The sequence below is a fragment of the Myotis myotis genome, unplaced genomic scaffold (assembly GCF_014108235.1).
Source record: "Myotis myotis isolate mMyoMyo1 unplaced genomic scaffold, mMyoMyo1.p scaffold_m19_p_1, whole genome shotgun sequence".
NCBI classification, from domain to species: Eukaryota; Metazoa; Chordata; class Mammalia; order Chiroptera; family Vespertilionidae; genus Myotis; species Myotis myotis.
In genome coordinates this window covers 124,687,822-124,704,041 of record NW_023416313.1, presented here as the reverse complement: position 1 = coordinate 124,704,041, position 16,220 = coordinate 124,687,822, and the positions used below count along the sequence as shown (strand labels likewise).

The 16,220-nt window shown below is 39.8% G+C and overlaps 2 protein-coding genes across 2 annotated transcripts in view; one reads left to right on the top strand and one right to left on the bottom strand.

Moving 5' to 3' along the window:
- The window catches only part of CCDC7 (coiled-coil domain containing 7), a 179,993-nt gene that overhangs the window by 152,923 nt on the left and 10,850 nt on the right, over nt 1–16,220 (top strand). The window contains exons 13-14 of the mRNA XM_036336754.1: nt 11,215–11,631; nt 12,139–12,280. Of these exons, the coding sequence (XP_036192647.1) occupies nt 11,215–11,631; nt 12,139–12,280 (559 nt within the window). The remainder of the gene's footprint in view (nt 1–11,214; nt 11,632–12,138; nt 12,281–16,220) is intronic.
- LOC118676667 (heat shock cognate 71 kDa protein-like) lies at nt 10,607–12,723 on the bottom strand. The gene has a single exon (XM_036350916.1). It carries the CDS (start codon nt 12,680–12,682, stop codon nt 10,754–10,756), a length of 1,929 nt encoding a protein of 642 aa, XP_036206809.1. The 5' UTR covers nt 12,683–12,723; the 3' UTR covers nt 10,607–10,753.

Here is a 16,220-nt window from a genome sequence, read left to right as displayed (position 1 = left end):
CACCCACTTTCAATTTTAATTTATGACACGGCATTCCCGAAGGAATAATACTATTCAGAAATTCGATGGGGAAATTTTCCTTTGTTTCTTTGTTATGGGGTGGGGCCACAACATTAGTAACAAAGAAACAGAATTAAAACATTATTGTGGGGAGCCGCTACAGTGTTTTGGACAGGTTCAAGCCTTGAACTGATGAGAGGGCATAGTCCTCTCATTGCCACGTGCAAGTCCTAGTTTGGAGGGCAGGGCCCTCCCAGCACAATTATAGCCAACAGCTGTAGTTGTAAGCTTGAACCTATGGTCCGAACACGTGGCCCCACGTGCCTGAGTGATGTGGGCTTGATAGAGTTCAGGTGCATGTAGTTGAGTAGGATTGAAACCCAGGAGAATGTTTGTAAACATCTTGGCCACGCCCTTACTTTGCCTCATAGCTTCTGCTATAAAATAAAGGCACAGCTGTGGGCCTGGTCGCTGTCTCTCAGAGAAGCAGCATCCCACCGAGACCCAGCTTTCATTCCCTTGTCTGTCTTTTCTAAGCCTTTCAGCCGCCCCACTCAGGTTCAAACTTTAGAAAAATCTGCCTCCACACTCCCAGGTGGGTTCCTGCCTCAAACTCTGCCCTTACAGGAAACAGCTCCGGAAAACAGCTTGTGGGAGGGTGCAGCCATTGCCAAGACAACCCCTGTAGGATTGACTTCCTTCTACTGGTCGTTGTTCGTCCATATGTGACGAACACCACCCATCATTTATATATATATATATATATTGTTTAAAGTATTACATATGTCTCCTTTTTCCCCAATTGATCTCACCACGCTACTCCTTCCCTCAAGGGCAAGCCCCCACACTACCAGTGTCTGTGTGCATTGGTTATGCTAATATGCATGCATGCAAGTTCTTTGGTTGATCTTTAACTCTGCCTCCCCTGCACCTTGTCTCTAGATCTACTTTTGTTCGTCAGTTTATATTGATCATTATATCCCATATATGAGTGAGATCATGTGATATTTATCTTTTTCCGACTGGCTTAGTTTGCTTAGCATAATGCTCTCCAGTTCCATCCATGCTGTTGCAAATGGTAAGGATTCCTTCTTTTTTATAGCGGCGGCATAGTATTCCATTTTAGAGCTGTACCACATTTTTTAATCTGCTGATGGGCACTTAGGCTGTTTCCAAATCTTAACAATTGTAAATTGTGCTGCTAAGAACATAGGGGTGCATATATCCTTTCTAATTGGTATTTCTGATTTCCTGGGATATATTCCTAGAAGTGGGATTACTGGGTCAAATGGGAGGGGCATTTTTAACTTTTTGAGGAAACTCCAAACTGTTTTCCACAGTGGCAGAACCAGTCTGCATTCCCACCAGCAGTGCATGAGGGTTCCTTTTTCTCCACATCCTTGCCAGCACTTTTCATTTGCACAATTGTTCATGATAGTCATTCTGACAGCTGTGAGAGGGTACCTCGTTGTTGTTTTGATTTGCATCTCTCAGATGATTAGTGACTTTGAGCATGTTTTCATGTCTCTTGGTCTTCAGTATGTCCTCTTTCAAAAAGTGTCTATTTAGGTCCTTTGTCCATTATTTGATTGGATTATCATCCTTTGGTTAAGTTGTATGAGTTCCCTGTAAATTTTGGAGATTAAACCCTTATTGGAGATAACAATGGCACATATGTTCTCCCAGGCAGTGGGCTTTCTTGTTGTTTTGTTGATGGTTTCTTTTGCTGTGCAGAAACTTTTTATTTTGATGTAGTCCCATTTGTTTATTTTCTTTTTAGTTTCCATAGGCCTAGGAGCTGTATTGGTAAAGATATTGCTATCTCATATGTCTCCTATTTCGCTGCCTGTGAATTCTTCTAAGATTTTTATGGTTTCCCATCTTACATTTAAATCCTTCATCCATTTTGAGTTTATTTTTGTATATGGTGTTAGTTGGTTGTCTAATTTCATTTTTTTGGGCATGTATCTGTCCAATTTTCCAACACCATTTATATTTATTGAAGAGACTGTCTTAACTCCATTGTATGCTCTTGCCTCCTTTGTCAAATATTAATTGAGCATAATGGCTTGGGTCAATTTCTGGGTTCTCATTCTGTTCCATTGTTTATATGTCTGTTCTTGTGCCAGTACCAGTCAGTTTTAAGAACAGTGGCTTTGTAAGATAGCTTGATATCTGATATTGTGATCCCTCCAACTTTGTTCTTCTTTCTCAGGATTGCTGTGGCTATTGGGGGTCTTTTTTTTTGTTTCATATGAATTTTTGGAGAGTTTGTGAAATATGCTATTGGTATCTTAATGGGGATTGCATTGAATCTATAGATTGCTTTGGATAGCATGGACATTTTACTGATATTGATTCTAGCAATCATGAACATGGTATATTCTTCCATTTGTTTATGTCTTCTTCCATCTCTTTTTTCAATGTCTTGTAGTTTTCTGAGTACAGATCTTTTACCTCCTTACTTTTATTCCTAGGTATCTTAATTTTTTTGGTGCAATGGTAGATTGAATTTTTTTTTTTTTTTAGTTTTTCTTTCTGTGAGTTCATTATTGGTGTATAAAAATGCCATAGATTTCTGGGTGTTAATTTTGTATCTTGCTATATTGATGAATTCATTTAGTAAGTCTAGTATTTTTTGATGGAGTCTTTAGGGTTTTCTATGTACAGTATTATGTCATCTGCGAATAAGAACAGTTTTACTTCTTCTTTTCCAAATTGGATGCCTTTTATTTCTTCTTCTTGTCTGATCGCTATGGCTAGCACTTCCAGTACTATATTGAACAGGAGTGCTGAAAGTGAGCATCCCTGTCTTGTTCCAATTCTTAGGGGAAATGTATTTAGTTTTTGCACATTGAATATGATGTTGGCTGTAGGTTTGTCATATTAGGCTTTTATTAAGTTGAGGTATGATCCCTCAATTTCCACTTTGCTGATGGTTTTTATCAAGAAAAGGTGTTGGGTTTTGTCAGATATTTTTCTGCATTGATTGATATGATTATGTGATTTTTGTCTCTCAATTTGTTTATGTGATGTATCACATTTATTGCTTTGCGGATATTGTACCATCCTTGCATCCCGGAATAAATACCACTTGGTCATGGTGTATGATCTTTCTAATGTAATGCTAGATCTGATTTGCTAGAATTTTGTTGAGGACTTCATCATCTTTGTATATCAAAAATATTGGCTTGTAGTTCTCTTTTTTGTGGTGTCTTTATCTGGTTTTGGAATAAGCGTAATGCTGGCTTCTTAGAAAGAGTTTGAAGTATTCCTTCCTCTTGAATTTTTTGGAATAATCTGAGGAGGATAGGTGTTAGTTATTTGAATGCTTCATAGAACTCCCCTGTAAAACCATCAGGACCAGGGCTTTTGTTTTCTGGAAGATTTTTGATTGCTGCTTCAATTTCATCAGTAGTTATCAGCCTATTCAGTTTTTTTGATTCTTCCTGATTGAGTTTTGGGAGCTTATAACTTTCTAAGAATATGTCTATTCCAACTAGGTTGTCCATTTCATTGGAATAGAGTGTTTATAGTATTTTTTCATAAAATTTTGTATTTCTGTGGGGTTGGTTGTTACTTCACCTCTTTCATTTCTGATTTTGTTTATTTGGGTCCTCTCTGTTTCTTGGTGAGCTTGGCTAGAGGTTCATCAGTCTTGTTTAACCTTTCAAAGAACAAGCTCTTGGTTTTATTGATCTTTAATATTGTTTTGTGTTGTTTTTTTTGGTCTCTATGTCATTTATTTCCTCTTGGATCTTTATTATTTCCTTCCTTCTGCTTACTCTGGGATTTTCTTGTTGCTCTGTTTCTAATTTTTTGAGGTATAGGGTAGATAATTTATTACCGTTTTTTCTTGTTTTTTGAGGTAGGCTTGTAGAGCTACAAACTTCCCTCTGAAGACTGCTGTCTTTGTGTCCCATAGATTTTGGAATGTTTTGTTTTAATTGTCATTTTTTTACTAGGATTCTTTTTATTTCTTCTTTGATCTACTTGGTAACCCAACCATTGTTTAATAGCATGCTATTTAGCCTCCAAGTGTTTGATTTATTTTCATTTTTTTGAGGTTGATTTCTAATTTTATGCTATTGTGATCTGAGAAGATGCTTGATATGATTTCTATTTTCTTGAATTTGAAGAGACTTTGCCTGTGTCCCAATATGTGGTCTATCTTTGAAAATGACCCATGTACACTTGAGAAGAATGTATATTCTGTGGCTTTGGGGTGAAATGTTCTGACGATGTTAATTAAGTCTATGTGATCTAGTGAGTCATTTAGGATTGATCTTTCCTTGCTGAATTTTTGTTTAGAGGATTTATCCAGTGGTGTCAATGGGGTATTATAGTCCCATACTATGACTGTGTTGCTGTCAATCTCTCCCTTAATATCTTCCAGAAGTTTTCTTTATGTATTTGGGTGCTCCTGTATTGGGTGCATTTATGTTTACCAGAGTTATATCCTCTTGTTGAGTTGCTCCCTTGATTATTATGAAGTGTTATTCCTTATCTCTTGTTATTGCATTCACTCTGAGGTCTAATTTGTCAGATTTAGTATTGCTACCCCAGCTTTTTTTTTTCAGTTCCATTTGTCTGAAAAATAATTTCCCCATCCCTTCACTATCAGTCTGTATGAGTTCTGTGTTCTGTGGTGGGTCTCTTGTAGTCAGCAGATATATGGATCATGTTTTCTTATTCATTCAGCTACCCTATGTCTTTTGATTGCAGCATTTAATTCATTTACATTTAAGTTTATTATTGATAGGTACTTGTTTGTCACTATTTTTATTCTTTTGCCTGTGTTCCTTTTCTACTTCCTATTTCTCCTTTTTACAGCAGTTTCTTTAGCATTTCTTGCATTGCTGGTTTGGTGGTAATAAACTCCTTTATCCCTTTTTTTTTTTTGTCTGTGACGCTCCTGATTTCCCCTTCAATTATAAATGATAGCTTTGCTGGGTATAGTATTCTTGGATTCAGTCCCTTGCTTTGCATCACTTTGTATATTCCATTCCATTCCCTGATGTGTTTCTGTTGAGAAATCAGTTGCTAGTCTAATGGGAGATCCCTTATAGGTAACTTTCTGTCTCTCTCTGGCCACCTTTAAGAGTCTTACTTTGTCATTGGTGTTTGCCTATTTAATTATGATGTGTCTTGGTGTCAGTCATTTTGAGTTTATCTTGTTGGGGTCTCTGTGAACTTCTTGGACTTGTGTGAGTTTTTTCTTCCCAATATCAGGGAAGTTTTCTGCCATTATTTCTTCAAACAGGTTTTTTATTCCTTTCCTAGTTTCCTCTCCTTTTAGCACCGTATTATTTGGATGTTGTTTTATTTCATGTTGTCCCAAAGCTCCCTTAGTCTCTCCTCCTGTTTTTTCAGGTGTTTTTTTTTCCAGTTGCTGCTCTGCTTGGATGTTTTTTCCTACCTTGTTTTCTAGCTCACTGATGCAGTCTTCAGCTTCTTCCAGTCTACTGTTGATGTTTACTATTTTGTTCTTTATTGCAGATATGTCATTCTTTATTTCTTCTTGGTGGTTCTTCATTTCCTATTGATTCTTAAACATGTTGTTGATTTTGTCTTCCATCCTTTCAACGTCCTTATGTCCATTGCTCTGAATTTTTTCTCTGACAAATTGCTTGCCTCCATTTTGTTTACTTCCTTTTCAGATGATTCCCCCTTTTTTTATGTATAGGGGATATTTTTGTGTCCCCATTTTTGCTCCTCTCAGGGTGTCTTGTTATGTGGTTCACTCTCTACCATGTTGACAAAAAGGCACAAAATACAACTCAACAACGCACAACACAGAGGGAAAATAACACGAATTATTCACAAAACCAGTAACACCAAATAAAGGTGACCATCAGAGAAAAGAGAATTAGGGGAGAGAAAAGAATGCAAAAATGATATTGAGAAAAAGACAAAAGGTTAGAGAGAAAAGAAAAAGGAGAAAAAAGAAGGTGAAAAATGTATGTATATGGGGAGAAAACTCTGCAAAACCAATAACTAAACCAAAAAAATGCAAACAACAAACACCCAGAAAAAAAGGAGGGGAGCTGAATCTCAAGAGACAGAGCTTATTTCCAGAAGGTAAGGCAAAGGAATTGAATGAATGGAGGAATGGCCATGATTCAGTATAGAGGAGGTAGAAAGAGAATGAGTGTATAAGAAGAAAGGTGAAAAACAAAATACTCAATTAAAAAATAAAATATTAATAATAATTAAAAGATATATATTAAGTATATATATATGTATGAAAAATTTTATGTATAAAAATTTTTTAAAATTCCCCTTTAATCTATCTATCTATCTATCTATCTATCTATCTATCTATCTATCTATTTTTTTGGAAAAGGAGAATAGAGTAGAGAGCAGATATGCCTGTATCTGGTGAGTGAAACGAATTAAGCTATTAGTAGAAGAAGAGAACAAGTGAGGAGAGGAAAAACAAAAGCATAAAATAAAAAAAGAAAAACAACAAAATGAACTGAAATTCACATTTTACTGGCATCCTGTATTTTTTATCTGGCAAACAGCTCAGCGGGTGCCACTCCAATTCTTGGTCCACTTCCTAAAATCTTAGGTTGCCTTGGTGCACTGCTATCGTTAACTTGGCAAGAGAGAAAAGGGCTTTAGCTAGGACATCACCAGGACTCAGTCATCCTTGCAGAGGTGGGGGTGAGGCAGTGCAGGTGTCATGGACATGCTGAGGCCTGTTTTTGTCTTTATATTATTTTTTCCCATCTCCTTTACCCTGTTCTACCTTCCTCACAGCTCTCCCCCCCATCCCCGCAATCATCACACTGTTAGACAAATCCCTTTTACGTACTTAAACTTCATATTTTCCATTAACAAGGTAGATAAAACAACAGCTGCCCTATCTGTTTCAAAAAGATGTAAAAATGATAAGAAGCCAATAAAAATTTCTCCAGAAATTGTAAATTATGTAGCCCACTCTTTTTTATGTAATCTAATAAAAGGAGTACAAGTAATCCTTTATTTTAGCTTCACTTTGGAATATTTTATTTTTCTACAGTTTAACTTCTAAATACCCATTAGAGCATCATACCACCCATTTTAGTGAGTGGCTAAAGTTTATTTTCTCACAGCATGTGCCTGAATGATTTAAGAATCAGATATCATAAATTTGGGAAGAATGTAAGAGCACTGCTTGTGGTATTGAATGTAGAATTTTATGGCATTATTTTTTCTATTCTTGCATAACATGTTACCACTAATTTTGAAACATACAACAACTTATATTTTCCCATGGTTTGAGAGGGTTAGGAGCCTGAGCATAACTTACCTGTGTTTTATGCTCAGTGGCTTACCAAGCTGAGATGAAGGTATTGGCTAGGTTCTATTCCAGTCTATAACTTGGGGTCCTCTTTCCAGTTCAAATGGATGAGGCAAACTTTAGTTTCTTGCAGTCATAGAACTGAGACATGTAAGCATGTGGCCATCTCCATAGGCAGCTTACATCATAGCAACTATTTTCTTCAGGCCAGCCAAGGGTCTGTCATGCTTGCCAAGGGAGAGTTTTATATAATACTAGAGGCCCAGTGCATGAATTCATGCATGGTGGGGTCCTGCAGGCCCGGCTGCAATCAGGGTGTATCAGAACCGGTCCAGTCAGGAGGAGGAGATGGTGGGAGGCTGGCCAGCTGGGGGGAGGGGCCGTGGGCAATTGACCAGTGACCTCACTTCCGATTGGGGTTGGGGGGGTGCAATTAGGAGTGGGGCTGGCTGTGGGGAGGGGCTGTGGGTGGTGGACTGGCCAGCCCCACCCCTGAATGGGGTAGAGGGGGATGATTGGGGGTCAGCAGCCAGGGGAGGACCCATAGGATATTGGCCAGTCCCACCCCCAATTGGTGTTGGGGGTCGATTGAGGGTGGAGCTGGCTGGGGGGGGTGGGGCCGCGGGTGGTTGGCTGGCTGGCCCTGCCTCTGATCAGGGTGGGGGGCTGATCTGGGGTGAGGTCAGGTGGGGGGAGGGGCTGCAGGATGTTGGCCAGCTGACCCTGTTCCCTATTGGAGTGGGGAGGGGTGATCAGGGGCAGGGTCGGCCTGGGGGGCTGTGGGCCAATCAGGGTAGTGTGGGCCTATCGGGAGTGGGCCAGGCCAGGGGGAGGGGCTGCAGGAGGTTGGCTGGCCACCCTACCCTCGATTGGGGTGGAAGAGGACGATGAGGGGTGGGGCCCACTAAGGGGAGGGGCTGCAGGAGGTTGGCTTGCTGGCCCCATCTCCTGATTTGGCCAGTTCGCTGGCCACAGTGGGTGTCATAGCGACCAGTCATTCTGGTCATTGCAGTGTTTTGGTTGCTGACTTTTTATATATAGATAGATAACACAATCATGGGAGTGACATCATGTCACTTTAGCTATATAATGCAATCTAATAAAGGCAGTGGTATATCATCACTTTGTGATATTCTATTGGCTAGAAGTAAATCATAGGTAACACTAAAAGAGAGTGGATTATATAGGGAATAACACCAGGGATGAGGATCTTGGAGGCCATCTTAGAATTATTCCAATCAATACTTATGAACTTATTTCATTTAGAACATTATTTTGTATATTTAAAAAATTACTATAATCCTACTAGAGGCCCCTTTGCAGGAAGATTCCTGCAAGAATAGGGCTGCCTTGGGCCTATTCCTATAAGAATAGGGCTTCCTGCGGCTGGAGCAAAGCAGAGAAGGGAGCAAAGCCTGATGAGGCAGGCTTCACTCCCTTCTCCACTGCCTTGCTCCGCTCTTGTGTCCGCTGCCTCGGCTCCGCTCCAGTGTCCACTGCCTTGGCTCCACTCACGTCTCTGCAGCCTTGGCTCCCTCCCTTCTCTGCCACTTCACTCCCTTCTGCAGTGCTTGGTTTCCTTCTAGCTGTCTTCAGTCTTCACTCCACACCTGCATATGCAAATTAACCACCACCTTTGTTGGGTTAATTTGCATAATTGCTCTGATTGGCTGGTGGGTGTAGTGGAGTGACACCAATTTGCATGTTTCTCTTTTATTAGTGTAGAGATTAACATTAGAAGTCATTAAGATAGTATTTGTTTGATTTTTAATTTGGGCTGTGTCTTTTAAAAAAATGCTATTGTTGAAAATATTACATAAGTCCCCATTTTTCCCCCATTGACCTCTTCTACCCACCCTGCATCCCCCCCCAGGCCTTCACTACCTTATTGTCTGTGTCCCTGGGTTATGCATATGTGCATACAAGTTCATTAGTTGATCTCTTCCCACCCAACCTCCTCTGCCTTTTCTCTGAGGTTTGACAGCCTGTTCCATGCTTCTATGCCTCTGGATCCATTTTTATTCATCAGTTTATTTTGTTCATTAGATTCTACATATGAGGGAGATCATGTGATACTTATCTTTCTCTGACTGGCTTATTTTGCTTAGCATAATACTCTCCAGGGCCATGCAGGCTGTTCTTAGTCTATTCATACTATTCTAACAAAATATTAGGGACTGGATAATTTATAGGCAAGAGAAATTTGTTTCTAACAGTTCTAAGGGCTGAAAGTTTGAGATCAGGGTGCCAGCATGGTGGGGTATAAAGGCCTCTTCTCAGTTGAAGACTTCTTGTTGTATTTCCACATGACAGAAAAGACAGGGGAGGTCTCTCAAGCCTCTTTTATAAGGGAATTAATCTCATTCATGAGGGCTCTGCTCTTGTGAACTAATTATCTCTCAAAAGTCCCACCTTGTAATACCATCACACTGTGCATTAAGATTTCAACATATGAATTTCTTTTAAGACACAAATATTAAGACCATAATAGGAGCCCTGACTGGTTTGGCTCAGTGGATAGAGCGTCGGCCTGTGGACTGAAGAGTCCCGGGTTCAATTCCGGCCAAGGGCATGTACCTTGGTTTCGGGCACATCCCCAGTTGGGGGTGTGCAGGAGGCAGCTGATCGACGTTTCTCTCTCATCAATGTTTCTAACTCTATCCCTCTCCCTTCCTCTCTGTAAAAAAAATCAATAAAATATATATTTTTTAAAAAGATACCCTTAAAAAAAACCATAATAGGTAACAAAATATCATAGACTGGTGGCTTAAATAACAAACATTTATTTCTCACATTTCTAGTGACTGACAAATCCAAGATTAAGACACCATCTTCACATGGCAAAAAGGGCAAAGGAGCTCTCTGGAGTCTCTTTTAGAGGTTGCTCATCCCATTAGTAGGGCCTCTACCCTCATGACCTAACCATCTCCTAAAGCCTTCGTCTGTATATACCAGGGATGGGCAACCCCTGGCACGTGTGCCAAACATGGCACGCCAGTAACTTTTGCTGGCACGTGAAACCCTCTCTTATAATCTTCCATTTACAATTTTTTTCTTAATATTGACTTTTTTATTTTTCAGATAAATTCAGTGTAGGTGCATCTTAGATAAATAAATAATTTTACATAACAAGTTATCTTAAAGACCATAGACATGGATTGACGAGAGAGGGGAAGAGCAATTTCAGTAGTGTCAAAAACGAACTATTGAGGACTTGAGATGCCATTCCAGAAAATTTTTTTTTTTTATTGTTTTATTTAAGACGCCGCATTTTCCACTTTACAATACAGTTATAAAGTGCATTATATTTCCTTTCCCTGTGCACAGTCCGTATTCAAGTATCAAGAATGCCCAGTTATTTACTATACAGCAGCTCAACTTTTAAAACTGCCATGGAATTTGCTACAAATTTGGGTCCTTCAATATTTTGTGTGGAACAATGCTAGATCTATGCTCAAAGCTGGCTTAATCAACCTCTTCAATGGTGGGCCCAGAGGAGGCACCGCCAGATGGTGGAGCTCCGCCACCAGGGAAGCCCCCAGGCATGCCTCCTGCACTCTGGTACAGCTTGGTGATGATGGGGTTGCAGACTTTTTCCAACTCTTTCTGCTGATGTTCAAATTCTTCCTTTTCTGCGGTCTGGTTCTTATCAAGCCAGTTGATGATTTCATTGCACTTGTCAAGAATCTTCTGTTTGTCCTCATCAGTGATCTTGCCTTGGAGTTTCTCATCTTCAACGGTTGCTTTCATGTTGAATGCATAGGACTCAAGTGAATTCTTGGAAGACACCTTGTCCCGCTGCTTCTCATCTTCAGCTTTGTACTTCTCAGCTTCTTGGACCATGCGCTCAATGTCTTCCTTGCTCAGACGACCCTTGTCGTTAGTGATGGTAATCTTGTTCTCTTTTCCTGTACTCTTATCCACAGCAGAGACATTGAGGATGCCATTGGCATCAATATCAAAAGTGACTTCAATCTGAGGAACACCACGAGGTGCAGGAGGTATGCCTGTGAGTTCAAACTTGCCAAGCAGGTTGTTATCCTTGGTCATGGCACGCTCACCTTCATAAACCTGGATGAGCACACCCGGCTGGTTGTCGGAGTAGGTGGTGAAGGTCTGCGTCTGCTTGGTGGGGATGGTGGTGTTGCGCTTGATCAGCACCGTCATGACGCCGCCAGCCGTCTCGATGCCGAGGGACAGAGGCGTGACGTCCAGCAGCAGCAGATCTTGGACATTTTCAGATTTGTCTCCGGAGAGAATGGCTGCCTGGACAGCTGCACCATAAGCGACAGCCTCATCAGGGTTGATGCTCTTATTCAACTCTTTTCCATTGAAGAAGTCCTGTAGGAGTTTCTGAATCTTGGGGATACGAGTAGAGCCACCCACCAGGACAATATCATGGATCTGGGACTTGTCAAGCTTGGCATCCCGAAGGGCTTTCTCTACAGGGTCCAGGGTGCCACGGAAAAGGTCAGCATTCAATTCTTCAAATCGGGCACGGGTGATAGAGGTATAGAAGTCGATTCCTTCATAGAGTGAATCAATCTCAATACTGGCCTGGGTGCTGGAAGAGAGGGTACGCTTAGCACGTTCACAAGCAGTATGAAGGCGGCGGACAGCCCTCTTGTTCTCACTGATGTCCTTCTTATGCTTGCGTTTGAACTCTGCAATGAAATGGTTGACCATTCGGTTGTCGAAGTCTTCTCCACCTAAGTGGGTGTCCCCAGCTGTAGATTTGACCTCAAAGATTCCATCTTCAATTGTGAGGATTGACACATCGAAAGTGCCACCTCCCAAGTCAAAGATCAGCACGTTTCTTTCAGCTCCAACCTTTTTGTCTAAACCGTAAGCAATAGCAGCAGCAGTTGGCTCATTGATGATTCTAAGTACATTGAGACCAGCAATAGTTCCAGAATCTTTGGTGGCCTGACGCTGAGAGTCATTGAAGTAAGCAGGTACTGTGACAACAGCATTCGTAACAGTCTTCCCAAGGTAGGCTTCTGCGATTTCCTTCATCTTTGTCAAAACCATGGATGACACCTCTTCTGGATAAAAGCTTTTTGTCTCTCCCTTGTATTCTACTTGGACCTTGGGCCTGCCAGCATCATTCACCACCATGAAAGGCCAATGCTTCATGTCAGGCTGGACAACAGCATCGTCAAATCTACGTCCAATCAAGCGCTTGGCATCAAAGACCGTGTTGGTAGGATTCATTGCTACTTGATTCTTTGCAGCATCACCGATCAATCGCTCAGTATCAGTAAAGGCAACATAACTCGGGGTGGTTCGGTTTCCCTGATCGTTGGCAATTATTTCCACTTTTCCATGCTGGAATACACCCACACAAGAGTAGGTGGTGCCAAGATCAATGCCAACTGCAGGTCCCTTAGACATGGTTGCTGGTGTGCACGCTCGGCTGGCACAGACCGATCCGAACTGGTGTCCCCGCGTTCAATGAGACCAGAAAATTTTTTCTGTTTAAAAAACTTTGCAGCAGTGTTACTCTCCATGTTTTCATCCACATACGCTTGTGAATCTTTGTTCTCAGTGATGAATTTTGTTAAGTTTCATAATAGGAGTAGCCTGACGGTTGAAAGTAGTAGCTCATGTATATCTCTGAAGGTCATGAAATATAAACCTGATTTAAAATCTCTGTCATCAGTGATGCAGCAGCAAAAGTCCCACCGATAATATCAAACGGAGTCATAAAGTGTTCTGTCGGTCTATCAGTGTACATGTGTACATTAAAAAATAAATGTATTTTCATCATCATATACTGTGTTTTTGTTGCTCGAATAAATTTTATTTCTTCAAGGTTCTTCACATACATACACCTTAAGAGATATCAAGTAGGCATAACATGTTCTAAAAAAATTAGGGTTGGCATGCAGAAGAATTTTGAGTCCGAGATTTTGCTGGTTTTGGCGCACACTCACAAAAAGGTTGCCCACCCCTAGTATATACCATCACATTAGGGATTAGGTTTCAACTTATGAATTTTTTGGGGGTGGGGTCGGGTAGGGACACAAACATTCAGTCTGTAGCAGCTGGTGATTGTCATTTTAAATTATTTTTTATGAAGTTAAAGTCAAAACTTTCTGTAGGTATAATTTTTTTCTGGGGAAGGTTTATGGATTTAATGAGAATTTCAAGAGAATTTCTCCCACCTCAAAAACTCCTTTATAAATCATTATTGTTCTAGAGCAGTGGTTGGCAAACTGTGGCTCAGCAAACTGTGGCTCGAAAGCCACATGCGGCTCTTTAACCCCTTCAGTGTGGCTCTTCCGCAAAATACTGGCTCTTCCACAAAATACTGACTTCTGCACATGGGCCACGATGTTTCAATCACACTGTATGTGCATGCCTGCACGTGGTATTTTGTGGAAGAGCCACACTGAAGGGGCCAAAGAGCCACATGTGGCTCGCGAGCTGCGGTTTGCTGACCACGGGTCTAGGCCATTTTACGGAGATCAATAATAGTTAAAAGAAGTGACTTGCTTAGTGTTAGAGAAGAAAATAGTAGTGAAATCTGAACTGCAAACATGGAGTCCTGCTCAGAATTTGCAACATGTGAAAATATATTCTGTTTTGCTTCCTCTAACAGGCATGGATAATAGAATCAGTTGGCATTGCTATCTATCTGCCCAAGTAATTTAATGCTTATAAAGTACTTAATAAGACATATAAAACTGTATTTTAGTTTTTAAGTTAACTAGTTTTTTTTTTACCTGTAACATTTAAAGTATGTAGAGAAAACAATCCATTTGGACCCAAGGCTATCTTTATGTTCTACAAATTGTACCTTGAACAAGGGAGGGGCTTAAGGCAAAAGTGGGTGTTGAAATCCAACCCATGGTTTACTTGCCAACTGTACACCCTAGCATAGGGCTGCATTTGCTTGAAAGAAGGCTCCTTTTTCTAATTCATCAAAGATACTATATACACTAGCAGCCAGTAGTCAGAGTTGTACTTAACAAAATCATACTTAGATAAAATGATACAAATTTTTTAATTCTATTAAATTTTGATTTTTAGACTATTTTGTTAGAGAAATAGAATATATTTATTTCAAGCAAGTATCTACTAAGTGGGTGATTAGCAGCTTAATCATATGGATATAAGAAAAGACATGCATTTTTTAATTATTTCTGTCTGTTTTAGTCTAATATGATGGTGTTTCTCTTAAAAACTTTATTTTCCATGTATGTTATTGTGGCTAATTCTTTTACTCAAAAGCCCATAATTCTGAGATAGATTCCTTTTTGCTAGCCTTCAGTATTTTCCACCCTTCAATTTTCTAACCTCACTGCCTTTTGTAACTTCCACTAACAGATTTTTTGCCCTTCTTCCAGTCTTCACCTATAACCTTCTGGCTATTTTTCTGGTCTTCACTGAGTGTGGTCTTCACCACAATTTCAGCTTCTGTTCATCTGTTGAACCCAGAGCCAGTGCCACATGTTTTAAGTTTTTGTTTTTGCACCACCCCACTTCCAGGTATTTCTGTTGCTTCATATCAAACTACCCCAAAATTTAGTGGCTTAAAACAATAATGCCATTATTTCTCACAATTCTTTGGTTTGCTGCACTCAGCTGGGCAGTGTCTCTATTTGATGTCATGGTGACTAATGCCATTTATATGGATACATTCAGGTGGGAACTCAGCTGGAGCTGGAAAAGTCCAAGATAATTTCTCTCACATGTCTGATTTCCCATCATGTACTAATTTAGCCCAAACTTCTCTACATGGTGGCTGGGACCCAAGCAGGCAAAATCAAAAACAATAATCTTGTAACAAACTGGGATCATAAGTCCTTGAAGTTTTTTCACCACATTCTGTAAAGAAATTATAAGGCTAGCCCATATTCAAGGGGAGGAGTGGCATAGAGTGGGTAAAATTGTTGGTGGCCATTTGTGGAAATAATATAATACATTTTTTGTAAATGTTCTAATGACATAAAATAATGCACATTATCTATTGCTTTGTATACCAATGAACTTTTCCTAAATAACAAATTAAAACTTGGTGTTTTAAAACAGTAGTTATTTGGGGGAGGCATCAGTAATAGTAACAATTAAAAAACAAAGTAAAAAAAATAAAGCAATGAAGGAGATACAGAAAAAAATAAACCATCAGATATTCATTATTTCTCTTAGTGACTGGATAAGTATTCTCTCTGGGCAGGCTTGGGTTGGGTTGGGTGGTCTAAGATAGCTTTATTCACATTGTATGGGGTCCTAGCTGGGACATCTAGGACAGATAGGACCTCTTTACAGTCTTATCTTCCAGAAGGCTATCCCTAGATAGTTTATTGTACAGTAGGATTCTCAGTAGCAAGAGAGCAAAACACAGCTGGAAGACTGCTGAGAGTTAAGTTCAAACCTCAGATAGCGCCATTTGCATTGTATCCTATTGGCCAAAGCAAGTGCTAGGCCAGCCCAGTTTCAGGGAGTGAAGAAATTGACTTCACCTTTTGATGAGAGCTACTGCAGGGAATTTATGACCAGTTGTAGGCTATCATAGTAGAGTATGTATTCTCTTTCCCATTCTTTCTCACTTCTCTCCTTCTCTCATTATAAAATTTAATTAAATCTAGATTTGTTTCATTATTTTAATTCTCTATATACTTATTAGTTAGAAACTAGGCTAGACTGCTAAATAAAGAGACCCCATAAAATTCAATAGCTTAAACAAAATAGAATATTATTTATCTCTCATGGAAAGTTTGGGTAGATGTGGATATAGTAGTTTGATGTTTTCTGGGATCCTGTTTCCTTATTTTTTGCTCTCATTTCTCATTGAAATTTAGAAATTTTACAAGATTTTAATTTTTACTTAGTTCAAAAAAGTGTTGTTTTCCTAGTTATTTCTTTATTATTTATCTTTTTTCTTCCTTTTATCCCTCTGGAACTTTGTTTTCAACAGTTTGACTCT